This window comes from Martes martes (assembly GCF_963455335.1).
Source record: "Martes martes genome assembly, chromosome: 10".
In the NCBI taxonomy this organism is placed as follows: Eukaryota; Metazoa; Chordata; class Mammalia; order Carnivora; family Mustelidae; genus Martes; species Martes martes.
The window spans coordinates 29,938,406-29,953,951 of NC_137898.1; the positions used below are offsets into that span (position 1 = coordinate 29,938,406).

Below are 15,546 nucleotides of genomic sequence, written 5' to 3' on the forward strand. Positions count from 1 at the left end.
ACGGAATTAAATTGCAATCCCGCCGGCTAGGGGTCAAGTGCAGATTTTCCCAACTCTCAAGAACTATCGAATTGCCTCTTCTGCAGAAGGCATAAGGTTTGCTATGGAAAGATACAATGAGGTCATGATTGCTTTAAAATTATTCATAATAAAAACACATTTTGAGACTTGATTCTAAATGTTAAGCTTAAATTTGATCAATTTAATTGCCCGTTGAATAGAAATGAAATCCCACCGGTAAGCAGTTATTTCTTACAACCACTGTGTGTGAAATTGAAATCTTAAGATACCATTTCAAATATTCACTTTCTCTAAGGAAGTTCTCCCCAAAGAGCTGTGAAAGATAAGAAACTGACCCAAAGTCATAGGCAGTAATCTCTCTTTCTTTACAAACTGGGGTCAAAACAGAAGCATATTATTAAAAGGAAAACTTTATGCCCCAAACTTGGTGGTTCAGAGGTCACTTCAAGGATATATTTATTTAACAACTAACTTGAGAGTCCTGTACAAAACTGTAACAAGGAAGGTGGCAACTTGTCAGATTTAATAGAAGTAAGCACGTGCAAACATATCATCCACTCCCAGGGTAACGGACACTGAAATGGAAAGTGCTTGTATGTTTAGAAACAATAGGAAGTGAGGTGAGGGACCCCTGCTCCGTTTGCTTTTTTCCTTTTTTAAAGATTTATTTATTTATTTATTTGACAGAGAGAGATCACAAGTAGGCAGAGAGGCAGGCAGAGAGAGAAGGAGGAGGAAGCAGGCTCCTTGCTGAGCAGAGAGCCCAATGCCGGGCTTGATCCCAGGACCCTGGGATCATGACCTGAGCAGAAGGCAGAAGATTTAACCCACCGAGCCACCCAGGTTCCCCAACTCCGTTTTCTTTTAAAAAAACAAAACAAAACAGGGAATTGTTTTTAAATTTGGGTGGGAAGTTCTACTTTTAAACACCCACTTCACATCCAAATTGAATTTCAAGCTCTGTATTTATTTTTTAAGTTTTTAATTTGTCTTTTATTGAGGTAGAATTGACATACAACAATATATTAGTTTCAGGTGCAGAAGATGATTCACTATTTGCATGTATTGCAAAAGATCACTACAATGCATCTAGTTAGTATCCATCACCACGGTCACACATTTTTTTTCTTACAATGAGAACTTTTAAGATTTGCTCTCTTAGCAATTTTCAAATACGCAACACAGTATGATTAATTGCAGTCTCCACGCTGTACATCATAACCCCAGGACTTATTTATTTTATAACTGGAAGTTTGTACCTTTTGACCACCTTTACTGATTTCGCCTACCCTTCCCCCCTCCCCCAGGGAACCACCAATCTGTTCTGTATCTAAGAGCTTGTTTTTCATTTTTTAGATTCCACATCTAAGTGAGATCATATGGAAGTTGTCACTCTCTGATATTTCACTTAGCATTATGACCTCAAGCTTCATCCATGTTATCGAAGATGGCAAGTTTTTTTTATAGCTGAATAATATTCCATTGCGTGTGCGTGTGTGTGCTCATGCGTGCGCATGCATGTGCGTGTGTGTGTGTGTGTGTGTGTACACTCATCTTCTTTATCCATTCATCCACTGATAGGCATTTAGGTTGCTTCCATATCCCGGCGATTGTAAAGAAGACAGCAATGAACACAGAGGTGCATATAATCTTTTCAAGTTAGTGTTTTCATTTTCTTTGGATAAATACCCAGAGGAATTGCTGAATTCAAGGACTTTTTAAACTCTCCCTGTGACGTCTTTGGCTATAACATAGCAGCTCTCTTTTATGTGCACTTAATATATGTTGAGTGTTTTCCATGCATTTAATCTCCTGTTATCACTCCCACTGCCTTATAAGTTTATGTGCCACACTTTGCATGCTTTTACTCATTTAATTCTCACAACAACTGATGCGCTAGGTTCTGGCACCCCTACTTTATAGATGAGGATTCGGGGAGTTTAAATTCTTGCTGTGAGCCCACGTTCACACAGGTGGGAAATGGTGGGTTAGACTGACTTCAGACCAATTACCCAGTACTGTCTCCTCATATTAAGTAACTCTCCTAGGCCGTGCAAGCTGATAGGACCCAAGTGAAAGCCAGTTAGTCCTTGGCATTTAACCACTACACTGACTGGCTGTACGTAGGCAAACTGCTAATCAGGACCTTTAGATTAATTTTCATTTCTGTTTATAGAGGGGTAAGTTACATATCTATCACATAAATTAGGCTTGCCTAAAATGTCTAGGGTTTTGTTTTGTTTTGTTTCTTGTTTGTTTGTTTTGGTTTAAAAAAAAAAGGGTCTGATCAGGATATCTTTTTATATACTGAAGGCCTTGAACTTCCTTGGTCACACATGTGTGTACACACACACACTCTCTTTTATAATTTTAATTACACCCATTAGGGATCCCACCTTGGACATACGGAGACAAGAAAATGACAAAAGCATGCAGGCAATAGTAAATTCTGGTTTTCATTTGTAGAGAGTCAGGGAGGATTGGCTCTGAACAGGGAAAATGAAGTGATCAGCCGCCAACCTTTCACCGTAAACTCCAAGCCCTTCAACGTCATCTTTAAAATGGGAATAAAATGTCTATGACCATGATCCAGACTATTTATATGCAACTATGGATTCTGAAAGTCCTTGGTAGTTTCCTCTTTGCAAACTTGTAACTGGCATCCTGCACAAATAGACCTTTAGTAATAATTTCTGAAGAAAATAATTTCTGAACACAGTAATTTTCAAGGAACTCTGATGAGACCCAAAGTTTTTCTGTACCGACTATTAGCCTCCTCCTCTTCCTAGACTTTGCCGTTGTGGTTGGAGAGGAAACCTGAACTCCAAAATCAACTCTGGCTTCTTTCTTTCCCAGACCCAGGGCAAAATAGCCTCCCAAGTATTGCTGTTGATCGTTGGAAAGGCACTTTCTCTGTGCGGAGTATTACTGGCACTTTCCACGGGGGCACTTCCACCGCAGGAGTCCGATTTGTGAAAGATGCTGAGGGATGGAATTCTGCCGCCAGCAGATGGAGAGGAGACTCAGGGCCGCGTGGTCCCTCCCAACCACCCTCCCCCCCCCACTCCCCACCCCCCCCCCACCCCCCGGGATTAGCTGCCCCCGGCGCTGCTCAGGCGTACCCAGCCCGTGCGGTCCCCGCTCGCACAGCACCAGCCGCCTCTCTGGAGCGCGGACGCAGTCACAAGCCGGCCGCCAGCAGAGCCGCGCTGTCCGGGGCACCCCCGCGCTCTGTGTCCGCGGACCTGGGACCTCGAACCCCGGACGGCCGCGAAAGCCACCCGGAACGCGTGCATTTCTGTATGTGCTTATTCCACGTTCTTGTCTTGTCTTTCTTCCGTGAGCGGCCTGCTGGTTACTTTCAGGCTTAGTTAACCAAAAGGGAAACGCCGAAGAGGGGAAGCCCTAAAGAATGATTTAGACGCAACCCAGCCGCCCCCCCCACCCCCGCCCGAAGGAGCGGTGTTCACTGAGCGACTCCCCCGGCCCGCGACGCTGGCCCCTTTAAGAAGCCAAGTCGGTCCTGATGCTGCTGTTTGTATTGCTAATCCCCAGGAGCCCCGTTTAAAAAGGGGGGGGGGGACCGGGCAGCTGTCTCTTTAAATGTGATTTCCTTCTATTGTATTTGAATCGTGATCAGGAAAAAGGAAATGAAACCAGAGACAGAGGGAAGCTGAGCGAAAATAGACCTTCCCGAGAGAGGAGGGAGCCCGGGGAGAGAGGCACGGTCCCCTCCCCGCCCCCAGGCCGCCGCCCCCCTCCCTGCCCTCGGCGGCGAGCCGCGCGCCGCGACCCGGGTCGAAGGTGCGAGGGACTCGGGGCGGCCGGGCGGGCGCGCACGATCCCCGCGGGCGGCGCGGAGCCGGTGACAGCGCGCGAGCCGAGCCGGACCTGGCGGCGGCGGTGGCGGCGGCGGCGGCGGTGGCGGCGGGACCGGGATGGAAGGTTAAGTCCTGAGCAGCAGCAGCAGCTGCAGCCGCCGGGGCCAGGCTGCGCGCCCCGGTCCCCGCCTCGGCCGCGGCGCGCCGGCAGCCCGGTGATTCGCTCTCTCTCTTTGGCGTTTGAAGGGAGCGCGGTGACTGTCCTTGAGCGCGGAGGGGCGAGCTCGCCGCCGGAGCGCCGGAGCAAGAGGAGGCGCAGGAGCGGCGGTGGCGGCGGCGCCCGAGCACCCGAGGGGGTCCGAGCCCCGGCAGCCGGCCAGCCCCGCGCCACAAAGGGAGCGCCCCCGCCTCCTGGCACGCCACCTCCCTCCCCAATGTCCTCGGCCATCGAGAGGAAGAGCCTGGACCCGTCTGAGTAAGTGTGGCGCCCCTGCCCCTGCCACCCACGGAGACCACGGCCTCCCGCCCCGGGGCTGCAGGGTGGCGCGGGCGGCGGGCGACAAGGCTCCAGGTGCGCGCCCGCAGCGTGCCCTTGGCTCCCTCTGCCTCGCGCGGGGCTCCCCCCTTATTCGCGGGTGGCTCTGGGGACAGTGGGAGAGGGATAGGCGCCCCGCGGCGGGGAGAGGGGGTCGGCCTGGCACCTCTGCGGGCCCCTCCCGGCTACCTGGGACGCACCTCAAAGCCACCGCGGGCCAGAAAGTTTACACGGGAACAGGCACAGGGGGGAGCTCGGAGGCGCGCAGGTGCAGTCCCGAGAGCGTTCTGGGCTTGGTTCTGCTCCCTTCTCACCTCTCGCTTCCCCGTCCCCATTCTCTTTGTCCACTTGATCCTGGAAAGGGGGACATTCCAAGTGGAGGCCTCCCGAGGCCCCTACGGCCCCCTTAGCGGTGCGCAGGTGGAGCGGCAGCCAGCAGCGCCAGGGAAGGGCGGGTGAGGGGGTCCGAGCGTCCACTTAGGAGCTCTCCCTGGCCTCCAGAGACTTTCGAGCTCCTAAATCCGGAGTTAATTTGGGGTCCACTGATGGGGGCCTGTGAACCTCAAAAGTTAGTGCACCATTTTGTGTAAAGGTGAATTCTGGGGGGCAGTGGCTCATAGCATTTATCACAGTCTCAAAGGGGGTTGGGGTCAGGGAACGAGAGCTCTAATGAACATTTGCCGCATGTCTTTTCTGAGCTTTGTACTGGTTTGGAATGTTCCCCTGTTCCCAACCTATACCTCCAATCCATTCTTTAGCGTTAACAAGGGGAGAAAGGGTTGTTTAAGATATCATTTTCCCGTCGGCGCAAATGCCCTTTTAAGATTCATTAGCTGTCTGGTATTGAGAATTTTTATTCCTTTGAAGTCCCCATCTAATCCTTTGAAGGGATTTGTTACACAGACCAAAGGAGCTGGTTAATGACTTGTCCATTTGTGCTTTTAAGAGGCATTTGTTTTCTCTTCTTTTCTTTTCCTGCTTTAAAGGAATTGTGCTTTCCTGATTGAAGTCTCTCCCTCCCTCAGTTCCAGCCATCTATGGTGTTTATATACCTGGGCTTTACCCTCAGTTACCAGCATAAACACTCAGCATGCTCTTATAAAATACAGGAAGTACCACGATCTGGTGAGAACATAAACATCACTCTTCAATCTTGAAGGCTCAGACCCCTGTTCTATAAGGGGCCAGGTCTCTTCTAAGGAAAACACAGCTTCCTTCAACAAATGCTCGGGAGAAAAAGAACATTCATTTTTAAAACAATATATCTCCACAGACGCCGGGTTTAAAGGGTGGTTTGCACACTTTTTTTATAAACCTAGAATTAGAACTTCGCCCTCAGTTTTTAGAGCCTGGGCAAGACCATAGTAATGCAAGAAGAGTGAACGGGATGTATTGGTGCCTAATGCCTTTTCGATCAGCAGAACTTAGTCACTAATCCTTTTATTAGGAGATAAATCTGGAGGTTTCAGTTCCCTAAAGGAGGTTTGCTCTTTTCAAAGTTTGTGCTTTTTCACTGAGGTTAAAAAATGGGAACATCCTAGCCTCAGAGTACAGCAGGCATTTGCTGTAGAATGCTCATCCTTCATTTCACCGTGTGCCCCGTGAAGACGGGGTCTACATGGAGATGGACAAGCTAGTTGGGAAATTACTGTAGCACCTCCCACTCCCTTCTTTTATTGGAAATTGTTGAGCAAGGATCCCAGAAATCCAGGCCGAAGTGATATTCAGGTATAAGATTCAGGATAAGCTCCAGGAGAATATAAAATATTTATTTGAGGGTGAATCCCACCCATTCATTACATTGGAATATCCATGAAACATAATGTGATATTATCATTAATTACAGAAGCTAGATAGAGCGAATATCTTATCCTGTCCTTTCCTATCTCATCTTGGACCGTCACAATGGCTCTTTGCTTAACATTTCTACCGTAGTGGAACACTGTCCTCCCAGATGCCTCATTGTGTATTTACTTAAAACCCACTTGGGTCATGACTCTGGGCATCTCCTAGGTAGGGATACAAGTTTGCCTATAGTCGTTTGCAAATGAAACATTTTATTTACTTACTTACTTACTTATTTATTTATTTGCAAATGAAACCTTTAGACAGAAAGCCAGCCAGAATTCTCGAACATAGAGATTTCCTCTACCACCTACCTATGAGTAACAAGAGCGGTTCATTTTAATTCCAGGCAATTTTGCACCAGCAAAGTGCAAATTCTCCTTTTTCACAGATGCTTGGCAGCATCACCACAGGGCATCGAGTGTGGTCAAGGTTGCATGAGTATTTCTGGAAGCCCGAAGTCAGACCATGGGCCGTGGAAAGAGAAGACATGCGTTTCTTAGTTTACTCATGTGAAAATGCTGGGGATATTATTTTTCAGATGGGAGAATGGAAGTACTTAGGTGTAACCTGTGGAAACAAAGAAAAGCAAGTGACGCTTCAGTGAATTCTTAAAACTATTTAAAGTCTTGAGTGTTTAAAAGAAAACTGACTTGAGTTTCACATTTTCTAATTCTAAGAAGGGATCATCTTATGAAGGACACTGACCCTTGGTCTACAAAGCGTGGACTTGGCTTCAGTATTCCTAAGTATTCAGGGAGGTGTGCACTTTCTAGAAAGAGGCACCTGAAGTTGTCAGTGTGTGTGATCAACACAGATTACCTGTGTCTCATCTTCCCTCAGTATAATGGGTGCTGAGCTATGTGGGCCCAGGCCAGTCAGGACACAAGGTCACCTGTCAAGTTAGTGTCAGCTAGAAATAGGAGATAGATTTATACCCTCAAGATACAGAGAAGGAAACTTCCTTTGGGAATCCCATGGTTAGAACTGCTCCATTTTAGAAAACAAAATGGATTAAAAAAATTTGTGTTTGAGTAAGATTCAAAAGAGCACTTACTTGTTAATTGTTACAAAGCAACAGGTATTAGGTTTTTCCCGTGTCCCATTTGGTGCGGGAATAGTTTCTTTCCACTCTCTTTTATTTTCTTTTGGCAAATAAAAATATTTATTTTAAAATGTAAAACAGTAGTATCCAGATTCCAGTGAAGCCAAGTGGACTGCAGATCCTATCTGACTTTTTAACGGAGAAACACATCTCACAGGCTCGCTATTAGCAATTGCCTGGATGGAGATTTCAGTCTGTTTAATTGCCTTCCACTCTCTTGAAAATAATCATTACCCCTTCCTCATTTTCTTTCCTAAATCAGCTTTGTCCAAATCGGTTTTGCTGTTGTAAATATTTTCACATGCAGAAAGGTCTGCTTAGTGTCCCTTGTAAGTCTAACAATGGCCTTAATACCTGGACTTTTTTTTAAGGATTCACTCAGTAATAAGGATGGGATGTGGAATTTGTTTAAAAAATTAAAAATATATATATGTATATATATATAATTTTTAAATAATAATAATGAGAATTCCTATGATATCCTGATGGAATTTTTATTTGGAACCAAGAAAACAACCTAAGATAATCTTTAATTAGTTTCTTCTTTCTTCCTCACTTCTGCTTCTCGTGCAGTGCAGTTGGGAAGGGCTTGGGGTAGGATGGCTGGGAGATTCAACAGGGAACTTGCAGATTTTTGAGCCCTCTGGGTAGTGGGCTGTCCCTGAAGCCGGCAATTCTTCTACCCTGGAGTGCCTCCTGTGGGGCTCAGCAGGGCCCTTGAGTCTAGGCCTGGAAGGAGGAAAAAGAAGGAGAAATGGCAAGAGACTGAAGGAGAGTAGGAAGGGAGGGTGGGAAAAAGAAATAAAGAGGGGGGGGGGGCGCCTGGGTGGCTCAGTGGGTTAAGCCGCTGCCTTCGGCTCAGGTCATGATCTCAGGTTCCCTCTCTCTGTCTGCCTCTCTGCCTACTTGTGATCTCTGCCTGTCAAATAAATAAATAAAAATCTTAAAAAAAAAAAAAAACAAGAGAGGGCAGAGGGCCCCAGAATGGTACAGGGCTCAGGGCCGTGGTGCAGAGCCATTGGCATTTCCTTCCATGGCGTCGAGGGTGGAAGGCCTAGCTCTCTCCTGTCCTGACCCAAGCTAGCTGGGCCCCTCTGCCATCTGGCCTCTGGATATGTAGCCCCGTCCTTTCTCCTGTCTCCGAACTGAAACTGTCCTGTTCGGCCCAGAGCGATGGCTCACCCCTGGTGCTTGTCCCAAGGTTATCCCTAACGTGGGTCTTCTTTCCAGGGAGCCAGTGGATGAGGTCCTGCAGATCCCCCCGTCCCTGCTGACATGCGGCGGGTGCCAGCAGAACATCGGGGACCGCTACTTCCTGAAGGCCATCGACCAGTACTGGCACGAGGACTGCCTCAGCTGTGACCTCTGCGGGTGCCGGCTGGGCGAGGTGGGGCGGCGCCTCTACTACAAGCTGGGCCGGAAGCTCTGCCGGAGGGACTATCTCAGGTACCCTCCCTCCGCACCCCCAGGGGCCCCGAGCTGGGAGGGCGAGAAGCCATGGACAGCTGAGTCTCCGTCTAGTTCTTCCGCTCCGGCCACCTGCCCAGATGTCTGGGCCAGAGGTTGGGTCTCAGCTGGCCCGTGCAGAGAAGTCTTTGGCATCTCTCCCTGTTGGAGAGACATAGTCGCAGGGACACATTCCTATGTCAAATACTAATTTTTTAGAGGTGAGACAATGATGAACACAAAATTCCCTATAGTAGTTCCTTTGGGGGGCACGCCGGGAGAGGGGTCCGGGAGGGAATCACAGAGCACTCCACAGGAACCAGGAGGCTTTGGGTCGAACAGCTGGACGGTGGGTTCTTAGGGGTGCACTTAATGCTCCAAAATACATATATAGGTTATAAAAGATTCTTTTGTAGGACTCTAATCTTATGTGATTTAAAAGCCCTGAGCTTTTGACTGTGACAGGGCAAAGGCTCTGAGATCAGCTGTCGGTTGAAGTCCTGGCACCACAGCTTTCCGACTGTGACCTGGGGCAAGTTCCTTAGCGTCCCTCAGCCTTTATTTCTTCCCCTATAAAAATGGGGGTAATAGCAGCACCTACCTCCAAGGAGAAGGTGAGGATTCGATGGGGTAATACGTGTGAACTACTTGGCTTGGTGTGTGAATATCAGATAGATGTTAGCTGCCCTTGTAACTAACCCTCACGACATTAAGTCTTTCCTGCCTAACACGAACAGAGATGGAATATTGAAAGCAAAGTGGCGCCTGGGTGGCCCAGTGGGTTCAGCCTCTGCCTTCCGCTGTGGTCATGATCCCAGGGTCCTGGGATCGAGCCCTGCATCAGGCTCTCTGCTCACTGGGGAGCCTGCTTCCCCCTCTCTCTCTGCCTGCCTCTCTGCCTACTTGTGATCTCTGTCAAATAAATAAATAAAATCTAAAAAAAAATAAAGAGTGGAAGGAAGGAAAAAATAGGAATCCCGTGAGACAGGAGCAGAGGACATCTCTGATGCTTTGGGTCATACTGTTGGCCAAGTGAATTTTCTGGCACTCAATGAGTGCCTTTGCCTGGAATGTTCTAGCATTTCCAGTTTCATATTAGCTGCTGTGGAGGTAACTCTGTGCCCTCTACTGTCAGATCTGCTCAACTGTGTAGCTGTCAGTTTCTTGCCATCTTCCCGTGGCAAAGGGTCCGTGGAGCACGAAGCCCTAATGCCTTAGGACCACCCAACCCGGAAGCTTGTTTAGACTCCACTGCCCTTGGCCGCCAGGCTACCTCTTCCTCCCAAACCTGCCCTCAGAGCATTTTTACATTAAAAAAAAAAAAATGCAGGCAATTCCACGGTGAAGGAAGCTTATCTGTTTACCCAGAGATGGATAGAATACGCTTCCCCCTAAATTCTCTGATAAAGCCCTTGCAAATTTGGTGGTTCGGAGAAAATAAGTTGAGCTTTCAATGACTGTGATTATAATTTTGATCCATTTTTTTATTAAGTTACAAGAAAATGGAACTGGGATAAATAGAGACCTGATTTTGCTGGCTACCAGTTTGCCAAGTCAGTGCAGAAAGCAGACGGGTAAATGATTCCCATTGGGCCCCCTGACTACATCCCTGTCAAATCATTTGAATCTTATTAAATGAAGTGCAGATAGAGTCAGGTCAAAAGGAGCCCCGGCTTCTCCCTATCTCTATGGTTTTCTGTAACGTTTGAGAATAAACCCGGTGCCGCCTGGGCTTGTTCATCTTTTGCATTTTTAAAAAGAAGAGAAAAAAATTGTCTGGGAGAACCCAGTGTTAATTAACTTGTGTCTTGGTGACATGAAATAATTCTTCTCCCTGCTACATTCCTAGGCAACATGTTAATTAACTCTCTGTTAGTGCTGGCATTTCCAGCCATCCTTTAATATTTATATTATTGTTATTAAAATGGGCAGGAGAAAGCTTAAGACATTGACACCTCTTGACAGAGGAGAAAACCCTTTTTTTTTTTTTTTTTTTTTTTGCTTCAGGGATAGTCCTTTAGCCACGGACTTGCTTACCTGCATTCTTAATATATCTGGGAGCATCTTTTAAAAAGGCAAGAGTGAATAAATGGGGGGGGGGTCCTGTGATGGGGTTCAGTCCTTCTTCCCTCCTGGGAGAACTTCTCCCCCTCCTGAGGATTGCCCATGGCTGACCCGCCTGTTACAGTTCTTTTCAGACATTTAGCCTCAAATATTCATGAGATCCCAGTGCAGAATCTAAACCCAGCTTCTGCTTGCTGCTGGTGGGTTGTGCTGCTGGGAACCTAGCAGTTGCTGCTCATGTCAGTGCAGAGCCCCCAGATTCCATCAGACCCCTTTCTACCACCTTTGTGTGCAGTGCACCACCCCCCCAAGTGGTTTTATTTGCAACAGCCAACATCTGCATCTGTTAGAGCCAAAGTGTGCCCACTGCCCCCACACTGCCAGTGGATCTGAATACTGGCCATTGACCGATGACTGGCATTGCAGGAACCTTGCAACCTTGCCTGGAGCCAGGCGGACAAGAGACATAACTTACATCCTGGAGTCCCTGTGCCATCCTCCTGGTGCTCCTCTCTGAGGGCCTTTGCTGGAGACTGCAGATTGGCTTCCCTTCCTCCCCTTCTATCTGACTTCCCTTGCCTCTCACCGGCTTCCCCTGAGAATCATTCCTTAATAATTCCTCTCTTCAGGTCTGCTTCTGGGATACCCAGCCCAAGGCACCAGTTCTTGGTGCCGGAGGTGAATACTCAAATTAGATGTTAAGTCCTGGCTTATTTTTCCTATTAGTAGAGTCTTAGGCTACCAGGGCTGGAAGGGGCTGCAGAGGTCTTTTCTTCCAGTTCCTGTGCTCTACAGCTTACGACACAGACATCAGAAGAGAAGCTGTCCTTTGCTCCGGGGCACCTGGCTCGTTAGAGGGACCTGAACCGGCCTCCCAAATCTGAGTCCTTTGTCCTTCCCCTCATTAACTGCCTGATGTGCACTGTAATTTACCCCCAACTTCCCTTTAATAAATGCTCTCCTTCCTTAAGGGTCACACACCCCACGTGTTGGCTTCAAGCCACGCACGCTGTTTTGTTGGGTCATTTATCCTCGCTCAGTCCCAAACTCAACTTACTGAACAGTCAGGCTTTCTACTCTGTGACTTCCAAGGTGGCAGCTTCCTACAGCTCGGCCATCTGCTATGCTGGGAGAAAATGTTCTCCCCTCCCCCCACAATGAGTTTGCCCCCAGGTGGTGCCTCAAAAAAATGCTCAGAGATCCTCAATGCAAAGCGGGATTCAGAGGGGATTCAGAGGGAAATTAACCGGCCCAGGCTCTTACCACCAGCCCTTTACTCTGACCGCATCTTCCTGCTTTCATTAATTCTGCCCAAATGTTTCCAAATGTGTCAATCGCGCTTCTTCCCTCCAGCCTCTCAGAATGTTCCCATCCGTCCTCTGCTATCCTGAGGTGACTAAGAACGTCTGATAAGAAGCAGCATTCACCTAAGACTGTCCTAAAGGTTGGAGGTGGAAGGGGTGCCTTATCAGGCACGTGTGAAAATGCTTTCCTGTAGCTGGACGGTGCCCTTTTGAGTACCCCGACCTGTGCTAAAACAGTCATTGCGGGCTTAGCCTTTGATGGTCGGTGCTTTGACAGTGCTCCGGTGATCCTTCTCGTAGCCCAGTGAGGCAGATGCTGGATCACTGCCACTTTAGAAGCTCAGAGGGACCCGAGGTCCCACTACGCTCACCCCGTCCTCAGGGCTGGTCCTGGATACGCGCGATTCCGCTCTTGCGGGCTGATTGCAAAACTCACCTGGAAGGGCCCCTGACCACACTGGCCTCTCCCCCAGAGTGTCTCAACCGGGAGGCCTGAGAATGTGCATTTCTAGCAAGCCCCCAGGTGAGGCAAATCTGCTGGTCCCGGGAACGCAGCTTGAGAACGGGCCACTGCCCTGGGTTCCACCGTGTCGCCTCTCCCAACTTGACGGTGAATATTGCTTGAAATAAGTGACGGACGGAGACTTATCAGAACAGAAGTTTCTCCAGAGATTCCCGCCACTGGGGCAGCCAAGGACCTTGCAGCGAGCTCTTCTGTTCAATGTGGAAAGAGGCTGTTGGTCTCCCAGATCTCGGAGGCACCCTTAACTGCAACGAGTATCTCCTGTCGCATTCCCTCTGTCTCCTAGAAGCTGGGGCCCCAGAGAACGGTCATGTGGAGGCGGCCATCTTAGCTTAGGGAGGAGATGCAGACCAGCCCTCTCCACGGGTGGGATCAATGGTTGTTGCCATGAGAGAATCCGGGAACCCCAGAAATATGCCCATTTCACTGTATTCCTGCTCAGTTCCTCCTCAGATGGCCCCCAGAGATTTACTCCAGCTCTAAAATGAAAGTTCCCCTGGGAGGGGACACACAGTACATGCCTCACCTCTTAATTCAAATCACTTCAGCTAAGGCACTTCCCCACAGACAAAGGGCCCCAGCGCGGCCTAGAGCAAGGAAAGCTAAGAGAAGGGGCAGGTTATGCCAAACGCAGATGCCCACGGGTTGCAGCCTCCTCCTGGAGAACCCCCTTCCCTTTGGGAAAGACCCTGTGAGCTTCCCCAGACCCACCTCTTCCCGGTTTCCTGACAGGTTGGAAGTGAGCCTCCCTTGTGGAACCCATCCTCAAGTCCTTTCTGCCAGTTTTGTATCTGCCAATGTCTTCTTAGCTTTTCTTTCTCTTTTACCCCCAGGCTTTTTGGCCAAGACGGTCTCTGCGCGTCCTGTGACAAGCGGATCCGTGCCTACGAGATGACAATGCGGGTGAAAGACAAAGTGTATCACCTGGAATGTTTCAAATGTGCCGCCTGTCAGAAGCACTTCTGTGTGGGCGACAGATACCTCCTCATCAACTCCGACATAGTGTGCGAGCAGGACATCTACGAGTGGACTAAGATCAATGGAATGATCTAGGCCAGAGTCTCCCAGCCTCTCTGGGCGGCATGTTTCACTGAAGTCACTGTCTCCGTGGGGTCTTCACTCTTGGGGGCTCTGGGGATTTGAGGGTGGGATGAGGCATTTCTTAGGGGATGGTGGACCCTCCCTGGACACCAAGACACAGCATCCAAGTGACATAATACAAGGGACAAGGCTTAAATCTGACAAAATGAGCAGACTTTAGGGAGAACTTATGGACAATGGCCACAGCCCCTCCATAGGAACTGACATAATTAGCGAAAGAAAGGAGCATCCGGGAACAGGCAGGCACATGCTATCATCCTAGAACCTCACAGCTACAGAAAGGGACTTGTGTAAAGACCGTTAGGACCTTGACCCTTGAAAACTAGAGATGTGCAATTGATTTCTTTTCTTCCTGGCTTTTATGACAACCCTGCTCTAATCACTGTCCTCCACACAAGGCAAGGACAGAGAAGAGAGTGACCACCTCCCCAAGGCCTTCAGCTTTGGACCCAAGGGAAACTGCATGGAGACACATTTCAGTTGAGAATGGAAACGGCAACTTTTAACCAAACAATTATTTAAAGCAATGCTAATGAATCACTGTTTTTAGACACTCTGGTTTGGACGTGAGGTGTTCCACAGATTGTTTCTATACAAATGTAAATCTAAAAGCAAAAGTTGTTCAACTATTTTATTATCTTAGATTATATCAAAGTATTTGTTGTGTGTAGTTAAAAAAAAAAAACTCTGCAGACAATAAAAATGACAGACTGAAATGAAGTGTTGTTTAGTTGATTATGTGTCATAATTTGGGATGGCAGGAAAATAGCTTTTCATACTGTAAGGGAGAAGTAAATAAGCAATTCACTTTTAGGTCAAATAAAAACTGCCATTTATTGCTAGGGTTTAGACAAGGCAGGCACGTTTCTGTATTACTAGCAATTATATAACAGGTCATCATGTAGCTCAGAGGGATGTAGAATAATTAAATTGTTATTGTAAAATGTGCATTTCACTTCATTGTATAGAACGAACGGAAGGCAAGATCATTGCCTTTGGGAAACCTGTAACCTAGAAAGGACACAAATACATAAAACAGATTCCCTTTGGGAGAGAAGGTAATTACCTAGCTTGAAATGTGGCAAAGATGCTGAGCTTGACACTTCGATTTTCCAAGACGTGTGTCTCAGGGTATTTTATGACAAGTGGTTAAGAGGACCTTACTTTGAGGATTTAAAGCAGGCCATCTTGGTTGGTACCTTCGCTTTCCACCCTATTTAGGGCCCCATGAACTGACTCAGAGCGCCACCTGCTGGCCATCACCTCTCAGCGCGCGCTAGTTAAGACGGTCTCAAAGAGAGACACACCTAGATGGATATACTTCGTTTCATAAAAATATCGGCAAGCACCAAGAAGTCTTAGTGTGCCTAATTACCAAGACATCAGAAATATGTATCTAATGCTACAGCCACTTAGCTGTGGTATTGCTTTAAAACCTCCATCACTTAGGTTTGTATTTTTTTTTTCTTCTCAAGGTGAAATAATTAAGTGATGGCTGTTGGTCTATAAAATGCTAGAAGTGGTTGGGAAATTTGCTTATGGTGGCCTATTTAAAAGAAATCTAATTATATTGCATTGCAACTTAGGTGGTGGTAACTTGCTGCCAGTGAGGGGATGTTTGTTCTAAGTCAACAGAAGGGATGTGGTTCTTGAATTGTGGTCTCTGAATTGGTAGTATCAGCATCATTTGAAATAAGTGATTTATTAAATTTTTTTAATTAAAAGATTGAACCTTATTAAAAGTTATTAATTAAAAATGAAGATTTATGGGTTCTGCTCCA

At 47.6% G+C, this 15,546-nt stretch overlaps 1 protein-coding gene across 2 annotated transcripts; it reads left to right on the forward strand.

Moving 5' to 3' along the window:
* The first annotated feature begins 3,702 nt into the window (after window positions 1–3,702).
* Window positions 3,703–14,483, forward strand: LMO2 (LIM domain only 2). 2 transcript variants are annotated; one of them, XM_080816887.1, is made up of 4 exons: window positions 3,703–3,825; window positions 4,089–4,317; window positions 8,558–8,773; window positions 13,498–14,483. In XM_080816887.1, exons 2-4 carry the CDS (start codon window positions 4,277–4,279, stop codon window positions 13,715–13,717), a joined length of 477 nt encoding a protein of 158 aa, XP_080673013.1. In that variant the 5' UTR covers window positions 3,703–3,825; window positions 4,089–4,276; the 3' UTR covers window positions 13,718–14,483. The 2 variants fall into 2 exon arrangements, with proteins under 2 accessions (XP_080673013.1, XP_080673012.1); XM_080816886.1 differs by lacking the exon at window positions 3,703–3,825 and adding an exon at window positions 3,839–3,966.
* Window positions 14,484–15,546: the final 1,063 nt, after the last annotated feature.

What these genes read in the sequence shown, in the direction of transcription:
- LMO2 (XM_080816886.1), top strand. An exon ending in AAGAGCCTGGACCCGTCTGA is followed by an intron (nt 4,318 to 8,557) that starts GTAAGTGTGGCG and finishes TCTTCTTTCCAG; the next exon opens with GGAGCCAGTGGATGAGGTCC. An exon ending in TGCCGGAGGGACTATCTCAG is followed by an intron (nt 8,774 to 13,497) that starts GTACCCTCCCTC and finishes TTTTACCCCCAG; the next exon opens with GCTTTTTGGCCAAGACGGTC.